Below are 22,707 nucleotides of genomic sequence, written 5' to 3'. Positions count from 1 at the left end.
CTATTCTACAGACCGCTAGCTGAAACACTAGATATACGACCGTTCGACTAAAGATTTAAAACTTTATTCACCTACTTTTGTGAAGAAGACCTGTAGCTTAGATAAATGCCTCTGGTTGTGTTGCATTTTATAAGCTAGTTTGTACAATTGAGCTCTCATTATCATTCTGGACAATGTTTCAGTAAAGTAACTGTTTGTGTTGTTGAACAGAATGCCAGTGAAACATTTCCAAAACACTAATAGAACCAGAAGACAATCAATGCAACCTATTCTCGCAATAAAAATGTTATTCAGAGGTTAGAGTGTAACATAATATTCGGAAAATATGTTGTATTAATGGTAGTTTATCTTTGGAGAATTAATCTGCTCCTTATCTGTTAGTTTTGATACACACAAAATATTCCATGTGTTTCAAAAATGTGTGTAATATTTTTATCATTTCATAACACAGCTTATCTTACATAATCATAAAGTTTTAGACACCCGATGTGGATAACATATCTCATAACTTATTTGCAAAATGACTTTTCTCAACAATAAAAAGATGCTTTTAAATATAGTATAACTCTTCTATATTCATTGTGAGTAAAACGAATACATAAGAAACGATAAATTTACCCTTACTATATATGCATAGTTCACTGTAGGCTAGTTGCTAGAAAATCCCTATAAAATACACTTAATATTAGACCAATGCAATTTTAGTTCAAATATAATTGACAGCTTTGCTACTGTATGTCAGATACACTTTCACTGATTTTTTTCCAAATAAGCATCACTTTCATTAAGGTCAATCCAACAAAACAAGGATAAAGAATTAACAAACGAGACCATATTTTTCAGACAACCCATGTATATTAAAAAAAAGAAAAAAACACGTATTTCATTAAAGATTTTTTAATCACGTTTCACTCAGTCTATTAGTTTTGCAATAACCAACAATTTTTATACACCAATAGGTGAAATCATTTATATTAAAAAATTCCTTTGACAGCTATTCATATTGATTTATAGGAGAACATTTTTGTTGATATTTCTCATTGACAAAGTTCTGCTGTATTCATTAGTCAACTGGTCATTTAGCTATTGGAACTAGTAATTAAAAATACTCAGTCAAGATGTGGTATGTGCTACTTATGTTGACATAAGTAGTATATAATGTTAGTTGTGAACAGAAGGTCTGACAGCAGAGAGACAAGAGGATCGAACAGTAAAGAATGGAAACAGGAAGCGATTTGTATGAAAATGCAGGAACAATGAAGTCTGAGTCATTCTGAGACAATCGATGGACATTTTGTAAATTAAGCATTTACTTTATGACTGTTAGATTTTATTAACAAGTCCTGTAATTTTGTGTTAAGTACATACGATTATCCCCACACGTGTTCTGTTCACTACAAAGATACTTATGAAGTTAAGATTTCAATTATTATATACGTTTAGGACAAATATATTGGTATTTTTTGTCAAGCAAATTTTATAAGAATTCAACCAAGAAAACAGACTAATCAGTTTCACTTTTAATACATACCACAAAATAAATTTAGTCGAAATTGAAATGATAAAAGTTAGTAACATACTATATCCGAAATATAATTGACAGTTCAATATAATTTTATAGTTGAATTCATGACTCATTTGAAGCTAGGTCATCATGCAAAACCTGGAAGCACAAAACCCTTCTCTGATTATATTCATATACTCACTAATAACGGTCTCCAAGAGGTATTTCCTGGAGTTCTAGTGAGAAGTCGTGACAACTGCAGTTCAACGGGATCTGTTGTGAGATAGTTACTCACTGATGACAGTGGGAGACGGTCACACGATATCCTGAATCGGTTGAAGTTAGACATTAGCACCGTTCGATGCCAGCTCAGTGGTCTAGAAGTTAAGCGCTCGTGTGTGAAACTGATTTGTCCTCAATTCAAGTCTCACGAGGTGGGATCATGGACGCGCACTGATGGGGAGTCCCACAGTGGGACGAAACAGCCTTCCAGTAACTCCAGGTTTTCTGTGGTGATCTAGCTTCAATTGACTCATGAATTCAACTGTTAAATAACTATAGTATCCACAAAATCCCCCTCTGATTATGATTCAATACAAAACGGGGAAAACAATTACTATTTTATATGTGGGAGCCTTCGTTCTTTACAAGTCATCTAAAAATTACCAAGTACGACAGGTTCTTACTGATTTCGCACGATAATATTAGAATATTTCATAATTCCTATTTCCAAGCTTGACACAATTCATAAGTTCGTCTCGCATCATATTTTCAATTCATTTATTAAAGTCGAAATTAATTAGATTAAACTAGACCACACAGAAAATAAGGCAAACTTGACAGCATTTACAACAAGTGACATCAAGTCAAGAATCTATGGTTTCGGACTGATTCGTCAAAATCCCGATTTGGAATAAAAGTCTAACTATTAATCACACAGTTACCAATCACAATAAACTTTAATACGGAAGTATAAAGAGAAATAAAGGCTTCTCTATATGGTGTTACTTATTGGGATTCTGTTGATTTTTGGGTTATTGTTGATGATACTGTCTATGTTATGCCCTGATAAGCATAATGAATGATAACTTTTGGAATCCACCTAATGACCAATACTACGCGTGTACTTTTATCGTATAATTCTTAAGTAACTTAACTATTCATATTCATGTCCCCCTTATTATGAGCTTTATGTTGACCTATGAACTATTATTATACGATTTACCATTCTTGAATTATGCCCTGTCTATTAATTACTACCACCCACATTTACAGCCATATTTGGCCAAATCTCGTTTAAATGATGGTTTCTATTTTATTGGTACGATTTGGTCTGTCTAGTTGATATATAAACCTAGTATGTTTGAAATACATGATTCATATCGCAGAGGCTGAGATGGGTATTCTAGACTTAACTGGCTGGGCTAGGCAGGAAGCAGGACCGATAATTACTCTGGACTGCTCGTACGGGTTTTGCGCATCAATGGTCCGATCAATAATTCACTGCTCTATAATTGACGGTATCATTACGATACGCATTAACAGGGCACACAGGCCACAAGTTATAACAGTTTAAAATAATAACAGATAAACTGAATAAAGTTGTTCAGATTGAATATGGTAATATCACAGAAAACATATACTTGACTGATACACTGATTAATATGTCTTCCAATTCTCTTCTGGGAGCTTCTATCCATGATTATAATCCCTAATTTTTAAGGTAACTATAGAATAAACCTTTGTTTTCAACTGCTTCACCTCATCTCAGGATTTCGGATTCGGATCATCAAAGACCTTGACGGTATTGATAGAATTCACCTTATTCCTAATTATCTGACTGCCCATTTACAATTCATGAACTATTTTATGGTGATGCTATGTCGGTTACATTCAGTTTATAGATATGTTTCATGCTTGAATAACTGAGTAATGAAGCTGATATTACTATTCATGATAATGATGATAATTGAAGATCTGAACTTCTAAATGATTCAATATTCAATATATATATATATATATATATATATATATATATATATATATATATATATATAAAGTGTTAAGATAATACCGTTTTATATTTCAACGTCTTAAATTGCTAAATAATTTGTATCCCAGGAAGAAAACATATCGCTGAGATGTATATTTGCATATATTTCATTTATGATGCGTTTCCACCATAATACCGATGAAATTAACAATTAAAATGTGATCAAATAGACTTGAGTTAACCAAGTTCTGTCTTAAAACTAGAAATAAATATAATTAGGACTATACTTTAATGTTGAATTCATGAATTCTGTCCTAACTTGATGAAGTTTAGCAACATACGTTCTTAGTAAATCATATTAACTACTTATGTAAACACCATGCCAAAAAATCTATTGCTTTGTTCAAAAAATATTGCAAACTGAAGAACTTACCTTCTAAACACTTCTGATCGAAGAATAAATGTGTGTAATCAAGTCATATGAAAATACTCAGTACTACGTAAAATTCTCTTCCAGTAATCTATTTCCCGGTATCGACTGAATTTGATATTTGTTAAAATAAATTAAATCTTAGTCATTGGGCAACTATCGACCCGTGTATCATTTATAATTTGTTAACTAAGCGTACGGAGAAATTTTCCATGCATTAACAAAAACACTTAAATATCCAACTTTACTTTGTTCATACTTCTCGGAACCATCTACTGACTGCTTTTCTATGAAATAATTAACAAACAACCGTTCATTCAAGACCACTTCTAATTCTGGTAAATGAAGTTAAACATTTTCCAGACTGGGATGCACTTGAGTAAAATATGCATTTTGAAAATTATTTATAAGGCTATCAGAAACTTCATAGTAATTTCGCTACTTTTATTTCACATTATCAATAATAAATAACTTGGTGTTTTTCTACTTTCTATATGTGAAATGAATCATAAAATGTTTTATCAAAGTTTTAATTCAATATTAATCGGATTCACTAAACAGTTTATTTCGAACTCATCAGTTATGTGGAATAGATTGCTTGATCTGTCATAAACTAAGTTTTATGGAAATAGCCCTAAACTAGCCGATTTTCAAAGATTTAACAAAGTGTTGTTGATTGCTTGTTAAATTAAACATTTTGTATGTAGTACATTTTTAAAGTTATCAGAAAGAATAAACTGAATCATAATCCGCTTCAAATATTTTTAAAGATTAGATGCTTTTATTCACTGTAAGATTTGATTATAATATTTTCTGTGAGTGCTGTGATCACATATCAGTACCCATTCTTTATTAATGTATACTGCTGAAAATACTGGGAATATTATCATGGGATTTCGGCTCACAAAATGAAGCTGAATATGTAAATTCTCTATCAAGCAATCTAAACCAGAAAAACTCAGTAAAAAATGAATATTACTGTTGTACAAAAGAACACTAATGGGTACAATCGAATGTACTTGACACGATATTACAGAGCATCTCAATAAAATCTGAGAACCATATAGTAAATAGTTAATTTGCAAAATATCAATCCATCATCTCAAACTTGACTGCTCCTTTTTGCAAATATCAGTCCATTGCCTCAGATTTCATTGTTCATGCATTTTCATACCAATTGCATACCGTTTCCGTTCTTTCCTTATCGATCTCCTACTGAAATACGTTCTATGCCTAACCCACACCACATTACTATTAAGTATTATTGACAAACTAAATGCACCTAATACTTTGCATATATTTCATCAAAGTTCTAACCAGTATTATCAATACCTACTTGAAGTAGAAGATCGAATACATTTTATATTCACCTATATGAATGACTATATTTAGGATAAATAAAAGATTATTCAAACTGAAATATAGTTTTTCATTAGTGAGAATAATTTATTAAATTATGCATATTTAGACACCATTAAATCATATATAAAGTAAAAATAATCGGATAAATTAATTATTTATCATTTATTCATAATTAGATTAAATAGTTAAGACTGACATTCACTTATTTACTCGTTTATTCTTTTATAATATATAAAATAAATAGAAATAGGTAGAGATTTATTATGCATGAATGAAAGTACTTAAGTATTGAATTTTTTGACGAATTATATATTTCCAGTAGACCTATAGTATTGTTTCCTGATGGGTAGTCTATGCTCCTCCACTAGGGCTAGCAGGCACACGTAAATAGATAAGTATAGTCTTCCTTCATTTCGATTATTTCTATAAATGTTTTGAGTGCTAAAAACAATCTGAAGACTGTTAAATGAATATTTTGTTCAGATAATCCAGCTTTATTGAATCATTGAAATTGAATCATTTTATTACTGAATGACAAGTTTAATAAGTAGTATAAGTTGGAAACTGAATGAAATATTTAACCCAGAAAACTATTAATTACTGATTATTATTTAAATGTTTACATAATGCATGATGTCACTCAGAAAATAAATGCGTGAATCTTAACGAGATATTGCGTGAAAATTTCTCATGATGAATGAAAATAAAATTCATTAATTTGAGGCATCAAATTTACTGAAAAATATTCTATTACTCATCAGTTAGTCATGTTGTTGGTTTGTGAGGTTCCCCTATGTTATGCAGATGGAGTGGAGATGGCGAAAATTCATTAACCATTATCAAAACTACTATTAATTAACTTAAGTATAATTAGAAGGAAGTAACACCACAAATCTATCGATCATCTTATAAATGAAATCAACTCTATAATTTATTCCATTCACTAGCTGTTTATTCTAAAGATTTATTTGAGCTCTAAATCTAGACTTATGAAACATTTACCATGTATTTCCTGTTTAACGTGCTTTTTTCTAGTTGGAACTTATTATTGAACTCATTCATTTTCCTGAAATGTATAGCTTTAATATTCAGCCAAGTTTATGATTACTTCTGAAGCTCTAATGCTGTGACTTGAAGTTATATAATTACGCACTGGTTCGTATCATCTGGTCTGATTTCTTTAAGTTGAAATCCTTCATCTAGTTTATTTATTACTTGTTTATATTATGTCAATTAATTGCTGAAAAATGGATTTTAGTGTTCAATCATATAAATTCACTGAATTTCAATGATTAGCTGAAGTTAGACATTAACACCGCTGGATACCGGCCGGCTTAGTGGTCTAGTTAGTTAAGCGCCTGGCGCAAGACTGGTAGGTCCTAAGTTTGAATCCTGCGGCGTGAGGTCGTGGATGCGCACTGTCGAGGAGCCCACAATAGGACGAAACGGCTGTCCAGTACTTTCAGGTTTTCCATGGTGGTCTAGCTTCAATTGATTCATGACCTCAACTATTGAAATTACTACAATCTCCACAAAACACCTTCTGATACAAATGGGAAAATGTTCATCACTGAATTGATTTCAATCACTGGAATTTATTGCCTAAACTGCGAAATTTTAATATGTCATGTTTGTAGGTGTAAATTTTTTAATAGTTTTCAACATAAAATATACGACTGTTGATGTCGTAGTTACATGTATACTTCTTTTGGCTACTATTACTTTCATTTGATTCTTTTTCATAGAAAAAACATTTTTCCAGTTGAAATTCTGTTTATTACCATATTTAATATGGAATCAAACAGTAGACCTAATATTAATTGTATTACCTTTAAAATAAGTCTAGAAATACGACTAGTTTATCAATTTGAATAGTTCCATTTTTTTTAAATGAACATTCATTTCATTGGAAACCTCTTCTTATTAAAAAAGAATAACATTTTAATAATATGCTTCAATAAGAAATAACCTCAAGCATTGAACTGTCATTTGTACAACTATTTCTTTGATATTCAACTTGAAGTTGATTATTTCTCTGTGAACAAAAGCTAAATTCGAAAGAAAAAAAACATTTGTCAAGTAAACAACACAATCCAAAAAAAATGAGGGACGGGGGTGATTAAAAAACTAAAACTGTTTTCCCTTTTTTAACAAATCCGAAAAAAAAATTTATCCATAATAATTAAATCCATATTCATATAAAATTAGAACTTACAATAATATGGAACAATTTGTTGAAAAATATTGTAATGAATTCAAATTATTCTGTGAAGTTGAAACAGGAAATAATCCAAAAGTGATTAAAATCAATTTCATTATGATGAATAAATGAATTGCTAAAAACAAGAGTTAAATATAAAGAAAGAAAAAAAGAAGAAAAAGAAACGATGAGCATGATAAGCAAAAAGTAAAAAGAAAATTTCTTTTTGAATGAGATCATCAACCGATTGATGCTAGATCACCATTGAAAACCTGGAAGCAGTGGATGGCCGTTTCGTCCTATTGTGAAACGTTGACCAGTGGAGCTAATCCGTGTCGGGTAGAACACAGGTGTCTACTTCAGTACAATGGAAGATGGTCACGCAACCTCGTGGATTGCTTAAGGTTAGACATGAACATCATTGGATACCGGCTCAGTCGTCAAGTAGGTTAAGCGTCCGCGCGTAAGACTAAAGACCCAGAGTTCGAATCTCGTGAGCGGGATCGTAGATGCGCAATGCTGAGGCGTCTCATAATAAGACGAAACGCCCGTCCAGTGCTTCCAGGTTTTCAATAGTGGTCTAACATCAATCGGTTCATGATCTCAATCAAAAACTTAACAATATCCACAATCCCTAAAAACTGAAAATTTCTTTGTCTATTCAAGTATTGAACATATTTTGTAATTGTATATAATATGTAATATACATCAAAATCTAACATCATATGTGTAGTGATAGTTTATTTTAGAGTTCTTATGTAGAAAGTATCCTTAAATTTTAAAACATTTATGATATAGACATTTTAACCACGATTTCACATTTTAATGGTTCACTTTTGGTTTTATACAAAATGTAAGTTTTTTTTTAATATGTACATAACATGCAACTGATTTATAATCTGGAATTTTCGGCATTATACTATAATATTAGACTACACCTGTTCAATCTAGCGATTTGTTTATTTTAGTCAAATTTCTACCTTGAATAGATTTCCCTAACAGAACTAGCAGACAAATTTTTAAAATATTTACTGATAAAGAGTACAGTTTGTATCAACAATTATTAGATAATAATCATATTCTTGTTATATCTAAAGCTTAGGTTCCTAATATGTAGCATATAACTTGAGCACTCGGACGATAGAACCCTTCTAAGTCCCAAATGAAAAGAAAGAAGACAATTGAAAAAAAATGCTATTCTAAATAGTGTCAATTATGGTGCAAAATTGTCAGGTATTTATAGTTTTTAGTAAGAACGAAATCATGATTATAGTCCTTCAAACCGCATATAGGGGGTTATAAGCATTTGTCAAATAGGGAAGCTACGTGTAGGGAATCTGGGATTTTCTTCCAAAAGTTGATTGGATGGAATATCTTTGGCTCTATCTGAGCTTCTTGAAGCTTCCTCGAGTTCACTCGTAGACCTTCCTCACAATTCTCTTTATTTGTTATGACATTTTATTTAAAATTTTATTTCTGTAACAGTAAACCATTAATTATTATTAACTTACATTTGAGATAATTCAGTGGAAGTTTACGTATAGAATATTACAAAATTCTTTAGTTACATTGAAATATTATAAATGAACTGTTCAATTCTTTTATAGAGTTTTGAATAAATCTATTTTCTAAAGTCAAATTTATTTGACTATAACCTTGTAAAACATTAATTTAGAAATAATTAAGACATTCATATAATTTGTAGGCATCATTATCAAGGTTTGACTTGATAATTTCGAATAAATTGAGTATTTAGTAGATTGCTATAAATGAAAATAAAATACCTGTTATTTCCCAACGAGTAGAAAAATTAAATTTTCTGACGTTTCGTGACTCACTGTAAGCCACTTCTTCAAAGAATAAATAACCAACTCAAAATTAATCTAAGTTTATTTATTCTCTGAAGAAGTAGCTTACACTGAGTCACGCAACGTCAGAAAATTTAATTTTGCTACTCATTGGGATATTACAAACATATTAATTTATTTACATTCGCATAATGTTCTATTCATTATAATCTGATTAGTAAACATTGTTGACCATTGGAAAAAGATTTATATAACTGAACAATATAACAGTATACAGATATTCCTATTGTATTACACTAAAACTACAGTAGAAAGGGAGTTATTATCATCATTATTATTGTTAATACTTGTAGCTAAGAATAAAATAAATGCTTTTCTCTAAAAACAGATTTAATTGGTTTTGTTAACAATTTCATCATATGTAAACAATTCTCATAATAATTGTCAGGATTTATATTTGTTCCTTGTCTATATTGTGTATTTTAAATTAACTATCATCGCTAATAAAAATTCATATAGAGTAGATCACTTATATTTTGTATTTCATTATATCAACAACAACAACAATATTAAAAACTTCATAATAACTAGAGCATGTAGTAGAAGGTATCTGGTCCGAGTTTCGGTTTGGAAATCGATACTGAGATGGATATACATCCATTCGTGAATAGGATGAAAAACCCATCTAGATTCCACTGCTAACTAATTTACTAAAACGTATCCTTAAACTAGTTCCCTGTAGCTTAAGATTTATGACCAACCTCTGTAATTGACTTGAAATGACTATGACACAACTGTTTTGTTAAAAATCACAAAAATCTCATACGAATTGGCATTTTCCACTCCCTCTAATGAAACTGTTAATTCAATCTCATCAGGCAGGACTCATCCTAAAGTAGCATGCAGTAACGACATCGCCATCGATATCAGTGGTTTGGAACAAGCAAATAACCTAACATTTATACACAACTTAGCTTTCGCTTTAAACATTATCGTGATATATTCATATAGACTTGTAATTCAAATAGTTACTTTTCTTAATTCGTTCAACTTCCTGTTCAGTGAAACTTTAAATAAGTATATTTTTCTACTGACTTTTATTTAGATGTAAATTGTGTTAGAAATAATTGTCTGAATAGTTAAAAAAACATCGGAATTTGTCACTTTGAAGCACATTGTATATTTGGCAAAATATGAGTCAAGTATAAGATTACTGAAAGTTTTCAGCAGATAAACAACCCATAATATTGTTTGAATAGTAGTCTAGGAATGAAAACAGGATAAAGATTTCAGTATCACTCCCTACCACTTTTTGACGGATTATTTCTTTTGAAATTTAAAAACAATTTGTTTTGTTTCTACAAATTTGTTTGATTTCTGACCTGAATTCTTTCCCCTTTCAATAATAGTGAAAAATATGAATTATTGAGATTGTTGTGTACAAAATAGGCTAAGACTGAATATAAACAATTTGTGAAAGATTTATAATACCTTTCGTTAATTCAAATATGATTCACTGTCTGAGATGGTAAGAATAAGTGTTACATATCTTCTAAAATGAAGTAGTACACACAGAATATACAATTGTATGCAAAAATATGTAAACATATGTTTGTAAATGTTGTTGAAAAATTAGATTTAGGGGATTCTTAATCGAAACACGACATAATCTGTAATCAAAAAATGACATGAGTATTAACTGTACTGTCTTTTCGCTTATTCATTGTTGTCTCCATTTATCCAAACTATTATCCATACTTCGTTGATCGAATAACAACCGGTATTTTCAATTTGGTATGATAGCTGACAAGAAAACAGCACGGCCAACGGACAGATCAAGAGTGAGAAAGCAGCAGCACTTGAAAGTATACCAGTCGAATCACTAAAGTTGGACTTATAAGCAACTGCAAACATACTACACGTTCTACTCAGGAAGATTTGAGAGGAAGCACAAGTGCCACCGACAAACTGGAAAGAAGAAGATCTCAATGTGTGAGAACTACAGAAGGCTTACACAACTATCGGTACCAGGAAAGCTTTTCAACAGTGTTGTTCAACCGGATTAAAGATTCCATAAACGGTTAGTTTCGAGGTCAATAAAATGGATTCCGTAGGGATCATTCGTGCGCAGACCAAAGGGCAACACCACAAATCATCGTTGAATAATCAATTGAAAGGAACTCGTCACTGTACATAAACTTCCCTAACCGTGAGAAGGAGTACGACAGCGTGGATAGGAGAACATTATGGAAACTTCTTCGACACTATGTAGTACATGAGAAAATCGTCAACATCATCTGGGATTCATATGACAGGCCACACTGCAAAAGTGTATGCGGAGTGCTGCTGACAGATGCATTCCAAGTGAGTACCGGAGTCAAACAAACCTGCTTACTCTCCCTCTTTCTTTTCCTTCTGGCGGTTAAGTGGATTAAGAATACCTCAACATCTGACAAAAAGCTTACATGCAACTAGGCGATTTAAACTTCACTGATGACCTAGTAATTCTATTTCATACACATGAAGAAATGCAGGTCAAAATAACCAGTGCAGCATCAGACTATGAATCAGTAGGCATCAACATACACAAGAGAAAAAGTAAGATCCTCATGTGCAACACGAAGAACACCGACTAAGTCGCACTTGATGAAGAAACTCTGGAAGATTTGGAAACATTTACGTACCTGAACAGCATCATCGATGAAAAAGGAAGATCTAATGAAGACGTATAGGTTAGGACTGTCAAAGTAAGGTTAGTATTCCTAAGATTGAAGGACATATGGAACTCAAAACAACTATCAATCAACAGCGAAATAAGAATTTTTAATAACAATGTCAACACAGCCCTACTGTACGGAGCTGAAACTTCGATAATCACTAAAATCATCATGAAAATGGTATAAGTATTCATAAACAATTGTCTACATAAGATACTCAATATTCGTTGTTGGCCGGATAACATCAGCAACAACCTACTGTAGGGGAGGACAAACCAGTTCCCATCTTAAGAGTAAATTAGGAAAAGTCGTTGTTAGTGGATAGGACATACTCTGCTGAAATCATCAAACTACAACACGAGGCAAGCGCTTATTTAGAATCCGTATGGAAACGGAAATGAGGAAGGCCAAAGAACACACTGAGTCGAAAATTGTAAGCAGATATGACAATAATGAATAGCAAGTGGAAAAACCTGGAAAGGCTTGTTCAGGACAGAGTTAGATGGAGAATGCTGGTGGTTGTCCCATGCTCCTCCACGTAGGGTAAAACAAGAATTTGATCAGATTAAATTAGATTATCCACACAATCTTAATCTATCTATATATATTCATGAATTTACTACATAATACAATCTCATATGGTGATCATTAAAGTAACAAGTTATTTAACGTTCTGTCACACTTATTATTGTATATATAAGCTTGAATGTTATAAAATAGGACGCATAAGTCTGATCTTTTTGAAACACTGAGTACGGATTAGGGAACCAATTTTAAATAGTCTTAGAGAACGCTATGTTAATGGTTCATGGAAGCGAAAACCATTACAACCAGTGGTAATGCTTCTCAACTGTACTCAATTGATCATAACTGTTTATCTTCTTTTAGCACCAAACTTAACTCCACGACAACTCATTTTATGGAAAACATGAAATTTGAAAAGCAATGCAATCACTGAAGGCAAAACAGTTATTTAAGCTTAAAATAATCCTTACTCATCCACTATGTTTTGCAGTTAGATTAAAAGTTAATCAATTTCTTACTTATAGTGTAATTATGTACACCTCATATTTAATTTCAATGCTTAAAATCATAAGTCAGTTGAAGCTAGACCACCATGGATAGCCTGGAAGCAATGGACGGCCGTTTCGTTTTATTGTGGGACTTCTCAGCAGTGCGCATCCATGATCTCGCCCCCTGTGAGATTCAAATCCAAAACCTACTGGTTTCATATTTAATCAACTAGGTTGTATTTCTAAACGCGTATTCCGAATTCGTTTTTTTATTTCGCCATAAAACTGTTTTATTTAAAAGATATGCAATGTTTAATGCTTTATTTAAATACAAATATACACGTGAATTCTTTAAAAACTGACTATTTCTTAAACGCTAACTAAACTGTCACATAAAAAGTACTTTCATAATACAATAAACAAAATTTATTATAAATTTAGAACAACGCATATAAGCGAACAATATTGTTTTCGATTAGATCCTCATCAGGGTTTACTCTAATATACAATATTAATATGCATATATGAAGTTATTAAACCAGTCAATGTAGTTTATGAGTCAATGATAACAATGAAAACTTATTATGGCATATCCGTAGACAACAGCGTGTTATTCCTTACATTTAAAATAAAACTAAAAGCAAACAGCAAGTACTTAGATAATGTTTAAATATGAAATGCATTAATGTTTTCTGCTATTTGGACTATAACATTACTTTGAAACACTTAATCCTTTTGATAAATTTGGACATTGTAATAAGATGTAGATCATTGGAACTATGTAAAATATTAGCGCAATAAATTTCAAGTAATCTGATCAAGTATATACTTGTTCAGAGCACTGATATATAAAAAATTAAAATATCAACTTGACAAATGAAAGGTAAGAGAGAACAGGGTTAATAGAGGAAATAATATGGATTTGACCACTCTGGATAATAAGACACTATTACTAAGGTAGGTTAAGGAAGAAAACATACTGTTTTTGAACACATAGAGTTTCAATTTTCGTATAGCCAAGGCTTCAGTAAACCCTAGTTGAACTTGAATACTTTATATTAAAACCACAAAAGTCGAGCTAAGATCAACTTTATGACCAATTACAGCCATTTGTTTAACAAAAAAAGACGATGTATGTTGGATCATTTGTTTTTATTTGTTTTGCAACCAACACTTTGTTATCGATGGAGTGAAAAACACTGAAGAATTATACTTTACAAAAACGTTTCGCAAACACAAAATTACTTAAAAATGGTAATGTCCTAAAATACCCATCGGAACAGAAATTAAGGTATTGTTCTGTTAACTTCTGTTCATGTTATTAGTTGACAGTTTCAGTATGACATAACAGTGCGGGCTTACAAACAAACCATCCAGATGTGTGACACTAACATTATTACAAATATCCACCTGAATCACAAATCCGCTTCACTTGTCCGGTGCTTCTTGTGTTCAACTAAGTTCAGACAATTTAATAATGAATAGAAATTACGCAGAAATGAATATCAGTGAAATAATATAATGAGAAGTTTAATAATTAAGTTGCCTTATGTTCCATTAGAAACCAATCAGAAATTTCTTGTCATAACCTAATCGAAAACCAAGCCTTATTCCTATGTAAAGTAATTCAGTTTTTGAAGCATAAACTGTGAATTCAACAGTTTATTAAACATAGAAACAAGATAAAAATCTAATCGAGGTGAGTCTGTTATGGTAATGTACTTATTAGATTTTTAATATGCAAATATTATGTAGATACAGTCGAAGACGCTGGTCAAAAGCCATTTAACTGCATGAACAAAAACAAAGAAAGAAGTAATTTCAAGTATGTCAATTACCAGAAAATGTTTTCATAACAATGAAAAGAATCTGCGAAATTTGGCTACCATTTATCAGGTGATTAACATACAAACAGATTAGAATAAGCTAAAAACAACTGAATTGAAGATAAAAAGAACAATTATTTCTGAATTCACGTCCAATTTAAATTTTTTTAAAAACTAAATAAACGAAACAATAAAACAGCATTCGCTTGCAAGTGTGAAGGCCCTGGGTTTCATCACCTGTAACGGTTTTTTGGGTGCGTGCTGCTGAGGGGTCACATACTAGAACAAAACAGCCATCTGGTGCTTCTACATTTTCATATATTACCTAACTTGGATTTATTCGTGATCACAAATATAAAAAGGGAACCTAAATGGATCAGTACTTAATAAATGTTGATTATAACTAATCACATTTGTATTAAAAACGTGTGCTTCTTTCCGCCTTCATAAGTAACAAATTATTTATCTCAGACCCGTGAATAACTTAGTAACTAAAAGGAACAGCTAAATGATTTTTTTGTTTATTATGAATAAACATGGAAATGTGAAATGGATTCCAAATGCATGACATAAATTGTTTTCCTCTCACCGGTAAAACGAACAATCCTGGCTGATGTTTAGAACCTTCTTTAACTTATAAATAATGACAATATACATGAATCTCATTTTATTGTTTTTGTATGTTTAACGTTCTAGATATGTTGAAAAAGAAATTTCCATAATAAATAACTCCGTAACCGTTCGAAATTGATATTATTCTTGCTTTAACGGGATTTGATAGCCAAAAGCGTTCTGTCAGGCACTTTGGAAAGCCCCCGAGGAAGTCTATGTGGGAACCTTCTTTGCCCAACAGTCAACTTAGTAAGCTCACGTTCATCTACTACTGCTTCCAGCCAGAAAACGTTCGCCTCGGCTGTTACAGGCTTTTTCGCTGTTTGGCTCCTGAGTGCTGTACGTCAGGGATTCCGAAAGCAGCATGGTTTGATTCATTAATACCTAGGGTATCTGCATATTTAATCTGGTTTATATTCAGTATCCACAAATGAATTCAGAACAAGTAGACTTGATATTATCTTGCACTTACAGAATTACTAATCAAATGGAGATACCCCAATAATAAAATCATTGCCAAAGGTTATTGTCTTCTTGCTAATGTTAAGGGAGATGACCTATTTCCTTACTGTTTAAAGTCCCAAAACGTGCCAGGAGTGCATCATAAAGAAAATTCCTATAAATAAAACTCATAGTTATACTGCTAAGCGTCACTCAAGTTACTGCATTTGTCAATAAACTGTATGTATTATTTTGTGAATAACATAGTCTTCAAAAAAAATCAAACAGTTAAAAGACTAATTGACAACCCCACACTTCAAAACGCAAGATTCTTCTCAACTATTACACTTCTGAAACCTAAATAACTGTATTCAAATTCGATGTGAAAACACTCAATTCAGTAACTGAGTGCCTAAACTAGTGTGTAGCATCTCTATTGAAATGACCATTTGTATATCCTTCTGAAGCCAACCCAATAATTTGAACACGTTTAGCAAATTTATTAATAAACAGTGCATAACAAATATGAGCACGTGGTTGTATCTCATGTAGGCACAGTGAGAATAACTTGATACACTAAAATTTAAATGGATCAGTGGTGAAAACTAAACATTGACCCTTAAAGCGTAGTCAGTAATTTCATGAATATAAACTTTTGTTAATAAATAAATCAGTACAAATGTAAAGAATTTAAAACCATATCATGTTTTCTGCAGAGTAAAATCATTTCATATTCTCTTATCGTAACTAGTTGCCCTGAAAATTAGTGAGGAAGCAATGCTTTGAATGAAATAAAAAATACTTGCAACTTTTTGCAAACTACACCCGCCAGTGCATGCCACTACTTAACCAAATATCAATTTACTCTTTTTTATGAGGGAACATTTCGTTTCCTAAAAACCAGTGAAGCATTTTAAAAAGGCACTTAATCCAGTGATTCAAACTCAAATTTTGTCAATCCTTTACGATAAAATGAGCTAGAATTTAGTTGTTTTCACTATGGACCATTTTGTTTACCAAAATTGTATAAGTAACTACTAGAGCACAATTGTGTCCGAATGAACAGTTCTAAATAACACATGTGTAACAAGATTTCCTCATAAATCTAAGCAATCCATCACTTGCTAAATAAACTGAATAGTTTAACCTTATAGTAGAGCAGTAACGTTTAAATACAGGAAATTTTTTTATATTGACGAGACTGTTTGCCTTTATACTAACCTTTTGTTGCTGTTGGCGTTATTTCCATCTTTCAGAGAAAAATCAAATTATGTCATACAATTGCTTACTCAAATAACATGGTGTGTATTTAGTAAGTCAATAAATAGATTTTTTCACTATTCCCTTTAAACATAGGATATGCGATAACTAATAAATATTTTTAACAATGTTCCAAATGCAGTTTTACTAACCTGTTTTAAAAGTATCGTAGCTACAAAAAGCTAAAAAGAGAGCGAAATATTCATTTTGTTTCAAAGATATTTCGTGAACTTTCGTGGATTTAGTTTTGTGTTTTACATTTCACATATTTTGCTACTCAAATATTTTTTCATTCAAAGTCATTATCAGATAACAAACACTTATTTTTAAATATAGGACGTATTATGTAGAATCGAGAGAAAACTTTATATATCTCATGTCTCAGAAATTTTTAAAAACATTCAAATAAGAAATGCTTTTGAAGTTTATCATAAAAATCCTGTTAAGACTCTGTGTCGCTGCTAGAATTATGTCTTATAGAATCGATGAACCTTATTTTTGAAAATGTCTCGAAATCTTTGCTATAACTAACCTCAAGTAAGTATATAATTTTTTCTAAAATTTTGAATATATAGTGTAGTCTGATTTTACAACCTAAAAAATGATTTTCGAGGTTGGTAAAAACGTATATCAGTGGTTATTTATTTAGTGACGAAGACATTTTGCTAATGTGTACTCACACTCTTCTGGATATCTCAGATTTTGGCTAAGTCGGTCACATACGTAGAAGTTCAAGATTAATCGCCGAAAGATAACGCAAAGTTGTATGTTCTTGGATTTTCTACGGCCGCGATAACTAATCTAAACCTTTGATATTACAGTTGTGAAGAATGAGGTATAAACTAAAGTTGCTATCTGAAGAAAAAGATAAATTGCTTACAAATTTAAGACTAGCCTCAACTATAAAAAATGATAATTTCTCGCTACAAACATGCTTATTCTTCTTACAACAAGTACTAGATTTCTAGCGAGGCCGGCGGCGGAATCTAATAACTGGCCCTATTATTTTTGTTTGACATGTGATACATACCTATCAGCTGTGTATATCTTTTATATCTTGCTGTCAGCCACTGTCTTTTAAAAATGTTCCTCCCGAATTTACCTCTTTCTTATATAAAGGCAGATGTACATGTGAGTCATAGAATTTTAACTGCTATCAGGAACACTTTAATTAGATTTAAATGCCTTTAGATAAACTTGCTTGTTACACTGTTTTGCACACATCTGCTTCTGTAAACCAATTAAGACCCTTGTTCAGAAAAAAATAGTAAAACATCAAAAACTTGAACATCTTCGTTTACTAAACTACATGTGACATTTATTACAAGTGTTTTATGTAGCTTTTGTTAAGCGATCTTGAATTTTTATTAATTCGGCCTGAGACTTTACCAAAACTTACGACAATATTTGAATATTGTGCCGCTTTAGCGACTCAATAAGCATGACTTAAACATATAAAGGTGTTTTACAAACAAAAACTATAATCGTCTCTTTAAATAACTGACAAAGTCATCTGGGGTTGTTTAAATATATCTGTGCTCAATGAATCTTTTGACGTATTGGTGATAAGCAAGTATTACAGATTTTTAGTAATTCAGCTATAGGACTAGAGGAAGTAGCAACAAGAACCATTTCAAACATATTGTTTATAAAATGAAATTCTTGATGAAGCCTCAACCCTATTAAAGTATAAAATTAGTGGAAACTAATCACAGAGATACTTGTTATTCAGAACACATAATTTCTTTAACGACCAATGTTATCTCGAAATAGTCTAGATGAATCCATAAAGCTTACAATAGCAGTCATCAACCATGCACCTTTTAGATTATCTATATTCAATCTTTTCCTTCATTTTTGATATCTTATGGTAAACAGACAAAAATGGAGTAAAAATTGTCATAAAATCTATCATTTGACATGATTAAAGTAAGCGACCACCATTCACATACCAGTAGCGTTTAAACTCCATTAAAATGTATACCTTACGAGGCTGAGCATGAAAACAAACATTCGTCAAAAAGTCGCTGTTGATATCTGTAACTTGTACTTAGTGCCCTCTAAAAATACACGTATTTCCTAGATTCCATAAAGTATACATAATGAATATACATGGTTTACATTCTGTATAACAGCGCTTGACAACAACTTTAACCAATTTATTTATTTTCTGAAATAAACCTCCCTTACATTGACTCAGCCCATCTTGTTTCAGGAAATTCTGACAATAGTAAATATTACATTAGTATGAAAAATAAACATACTTAAATCCTTGACTTTTAGCCTACTTAAAGTTCCATTTGCGTCACACTATGCCATGTTACTCTTTCTTTTAATCAAAAAGAGTGACGTCGCCTATATGAACGAGTTGTTGAAGTTTCTAAGTGTACATCATGACTACTTGAACTTTGCTTCAGAAATATCATTATTGTGCCGAAAAATTGGTTCAAATATTTATTCAGTTCCACTAAGGAAGAGAGGTACACTACTAATTGAACACAGGATGACGCTTGAAGGCTTTCACGCAGATTCATTGATATACAACTTAACAAAAAGCTTATTCTGAGATTTCAGTTCCTAGCTATTTACTTGTTTATTATCACTCAATGGGTCATAAATTTATAAACTACAAAGTGATTTTAGCAACTTTGCAGCAACTTTGTATAAAATAAAAATAAATTCTAAATAAATTCTAAACCTTATAACAATTTATTACGCTTAAACTGCGATAAAAACCTGAATAGTAGTGGTTGCCATCTATTGTCATTGTCAAATAGATTTCGATATAAATGACGATAATTTTCTGTGTTTCATGATCGGCAAAAGGTGTCAATAAATTAGTTTTGACATACCTGTATCAATTTTTCTAATCAGAAAGCAAGGCATACTCCTTTGAAAGCATTTACAATTAACTAATATTCCCGATAAAACAATAGAAATTTCGTTCGTGCGGGTTAAAAAGTTGAACATATTCATCAGCTCAAACAAATGCAAGGTCAGCGAAGGAAGGGGAATGTACTTATCAAAAGTATTGTTTCTGACAAAGTTTTATGTCTCTTTTAAAATATTCGTGATCATTTATGCCAGATATGTGAATGTTTACCGATTTCTGCAGAAATTTCACACTATTTAGAAAAGTATAGTTGCATGATAGATATCTTTTAGCTGTCAAAGGTATCATAAAGCGATATTGGTCTTCCCTACCTTTTGTTTGAAGCAACAGCAGTACACTAGCACCTATAGATGTCGGTCTGATAAGTAACAACTGTTAATTACAAGTTAAAATGAAAATGAAGATGCATTCCCTATTCTTAACGGGTAGGAAGATGTAGACACCGAGTTGTTATCATATACTAAAACTAAGAGGCGAGTTTGTAGGAGTCATTATTAGAGATATTTTCCGGGTTGTTGCTATAAACAAATCCCAAAATTGTAAGTTCACAACATTATTGCTAACTTCATTGGTTTTACTGAACACACCTAGTTGAAGGCCTCCGATCATGTATCCGCACCAGATCACGAGTGCGTATGCTGTGCTACGAATCCCTTGCAATTGTTATTCAGCTCAGACAAAAGGCTTCTTGACATATCGATAGCTCTCAAGATACATCTTCGAACCACTTCATTTCTGACTTTTGAATTGACTGGTGTGGTATATTTCGATTATAAAGGTGTTACATTTAAAGACATTCTTAAACTCTGAGTATCTGTGACATCTTAGGTGGTGAGGACGACGTGGTATCATACAAAAAACGATAAACCTCGAGTCTATTACTTTTTAAAACATATATATCGTTTTCATCTATATTTTCACGTATCGCCACATTACTTCTATATCCTCGAATTTTTCAGCAGTTTACATATTTTATCCTCATCATAAGCAAAGAAATCCTAAACTGTTCAAGAATTGGATTCTTATGAATCCCAAATCTCAACTCATCCTATTCTTGCTTGAAATATCGAAGTTTTGTTCTGCTGACTACCATGTGCACGACGAAACAGTCGCACGTGTTCGACCCCTCGTAGTTGAGAAGGCACTATCACCTGATGCTGAAACAGACGTCACATCTAGTATCCCAATAAGTGATTTTTCAGATATTTATGACACTTTATAGAAAGCAATCCTCAAGTTCAGGGACATAATCCACCGAAAAATGTTAGACCAACTGTTCTACAGCACAAAATTACAACGCGCGACAGAAATGGAAATGTTATTATGTATACGAGACGTCGTTGGTCAAAAGACCTTTGACGAAAGCCTCACTAGACAAACCCTATTACCTATGTTTCCTCAACAAGCGCAAGCAATTCTCGTCTCATTCCGAAACAGCGCCGGTGTATTTGCTGACCAGATTATAGCGACCACGAGAACCCTCAGAGAGGCTTCACCCATTTTTCATAATGATGTTAGGCAATACATACTCAAATAAAAAAAGCATTATTAACGTTATGTACTGTGTTGTCCAACAAGATTTCAATTAGTATCTTAGACGTTGTCTCAGCAGATGAATAGGTACCAGCTATTTTTCATGATTTGTTAAATAAAGTTAATATGTCCAAATTGATTGAGCAGTGTCAATAACCTTTCAGTCACCTAAAAACAATACTGTGTTCTTTGAATATATTTTTATGTGGAAACTGGTCCCCCATTCCAAGCAAATTAACTTGTGTACGAGTACCGACGATTGTGTTATTCGTTTCGTGTTACTAGAAGCTCCTACATGTTTGGAAAGATATTATCGAAGTTATATGTTGTCGAAGTTGAAAATTATAATTTTAACAGGCAAAACGAGTCCGTGACCTACTGCAATCTATATTTATTGTGAGAGAAAATTATGTAACGTGGAACAAGTTACAATATTTCAGGGATGTCTAAGGAAGATTTGACAGCCAGTTCACCATTCGGAGCTCTCAAGCTCACTTATATTTGAATTAGGGTTTTATATTTTGAAATATGATTCACGAAGAACCGTGTAGTGTTTGCAGTGCGCAAAATTAGTGAGTCCAAACCACGCAAAAGGCAACAGCTTCGTGCGACGGAATAGCACACCTCTCAGGACTGAAATTAAACCATTCGGTAACCGAGGTTAGTGTGATAGTTTGAAGCATTTGATTTATAGTGCAAACTAGGAAAGCGGTATTAGATGAGCACGAACGAACGTATTTTATCTGGAATTCGAAATCAGACAGTTATCGAGTACAAAGGAATCAGTAGTTCATACAAATACCACAGTTAGGCTAGATAGTGTAAACGCATTGGTGTTACGCTCATGAACCGAGTTTACACACAACTATATATTTTATTCAAGGAGAGATACAAGACTACTTTTATTATAATATCAACCATGCACCGATACTTTGTAATAGTATTGGAGATGGTTATGAAGCTCTGTAGAATTACGGCCTACTTCGTTATTGGTACTGCTCTAATAACAGACCTAATCTTCAGATCGTAGATTTTTCATGATGTAACTGCCTAATCTATAAGATCTTATGTGGAAATCACATCATTGTCTACACTGACTCATTGCATCGTAATAA

At 32.0% G+C, this 22,707-nt stretch overlaps 1 protein-coding gene across 1 annotated transcript in view; it reads right to left on the bottom strand.

The window, feature by feature from the left end:
- Positions 1–20,136, bottom strand: part of MS3_00010224 (uncharacterized protein) — a gene marked incomplete at both ends in the record, with an annotated part of 139,567 nt that extends 119,431 nt beyond the window's left edge. The window contains 2 exons of the mRNA XM_051218582.1: positions 7,505–7,625; positions 20,019–20,136. Coding sequence (XP_051075184.1) covers positions 7,505–7,625; positions 20,019–20,136 — 239 coding nt within the window. The remainder of the gene's footprint in view (positions 1–7,504; positions 7,626–20,018) is intronic.
- Positions 20,137–22,707: the final 2,571 nt, after the last annotated feature.

The sequence above is a fragment of the Schistosoma haematobium genome, chromosome 1, assembly GCF_000699445.3.
Source record: "Schistosoma haematobium chromosome 1, whole genome shotgun sequence".
NCBI classification, from domain to species: domain Eukaryota; kingdom Metazoa; phylum Platyhelminthes; class Trematoda; order Strigeidida; family Schistosomatidae; genus Schistosoma; species Schistosoma haematobium.
Note: the sequence above shows the minus strand (reverse complement) of the source record. Positions and strands in the feature narration are given on the sequence as shown.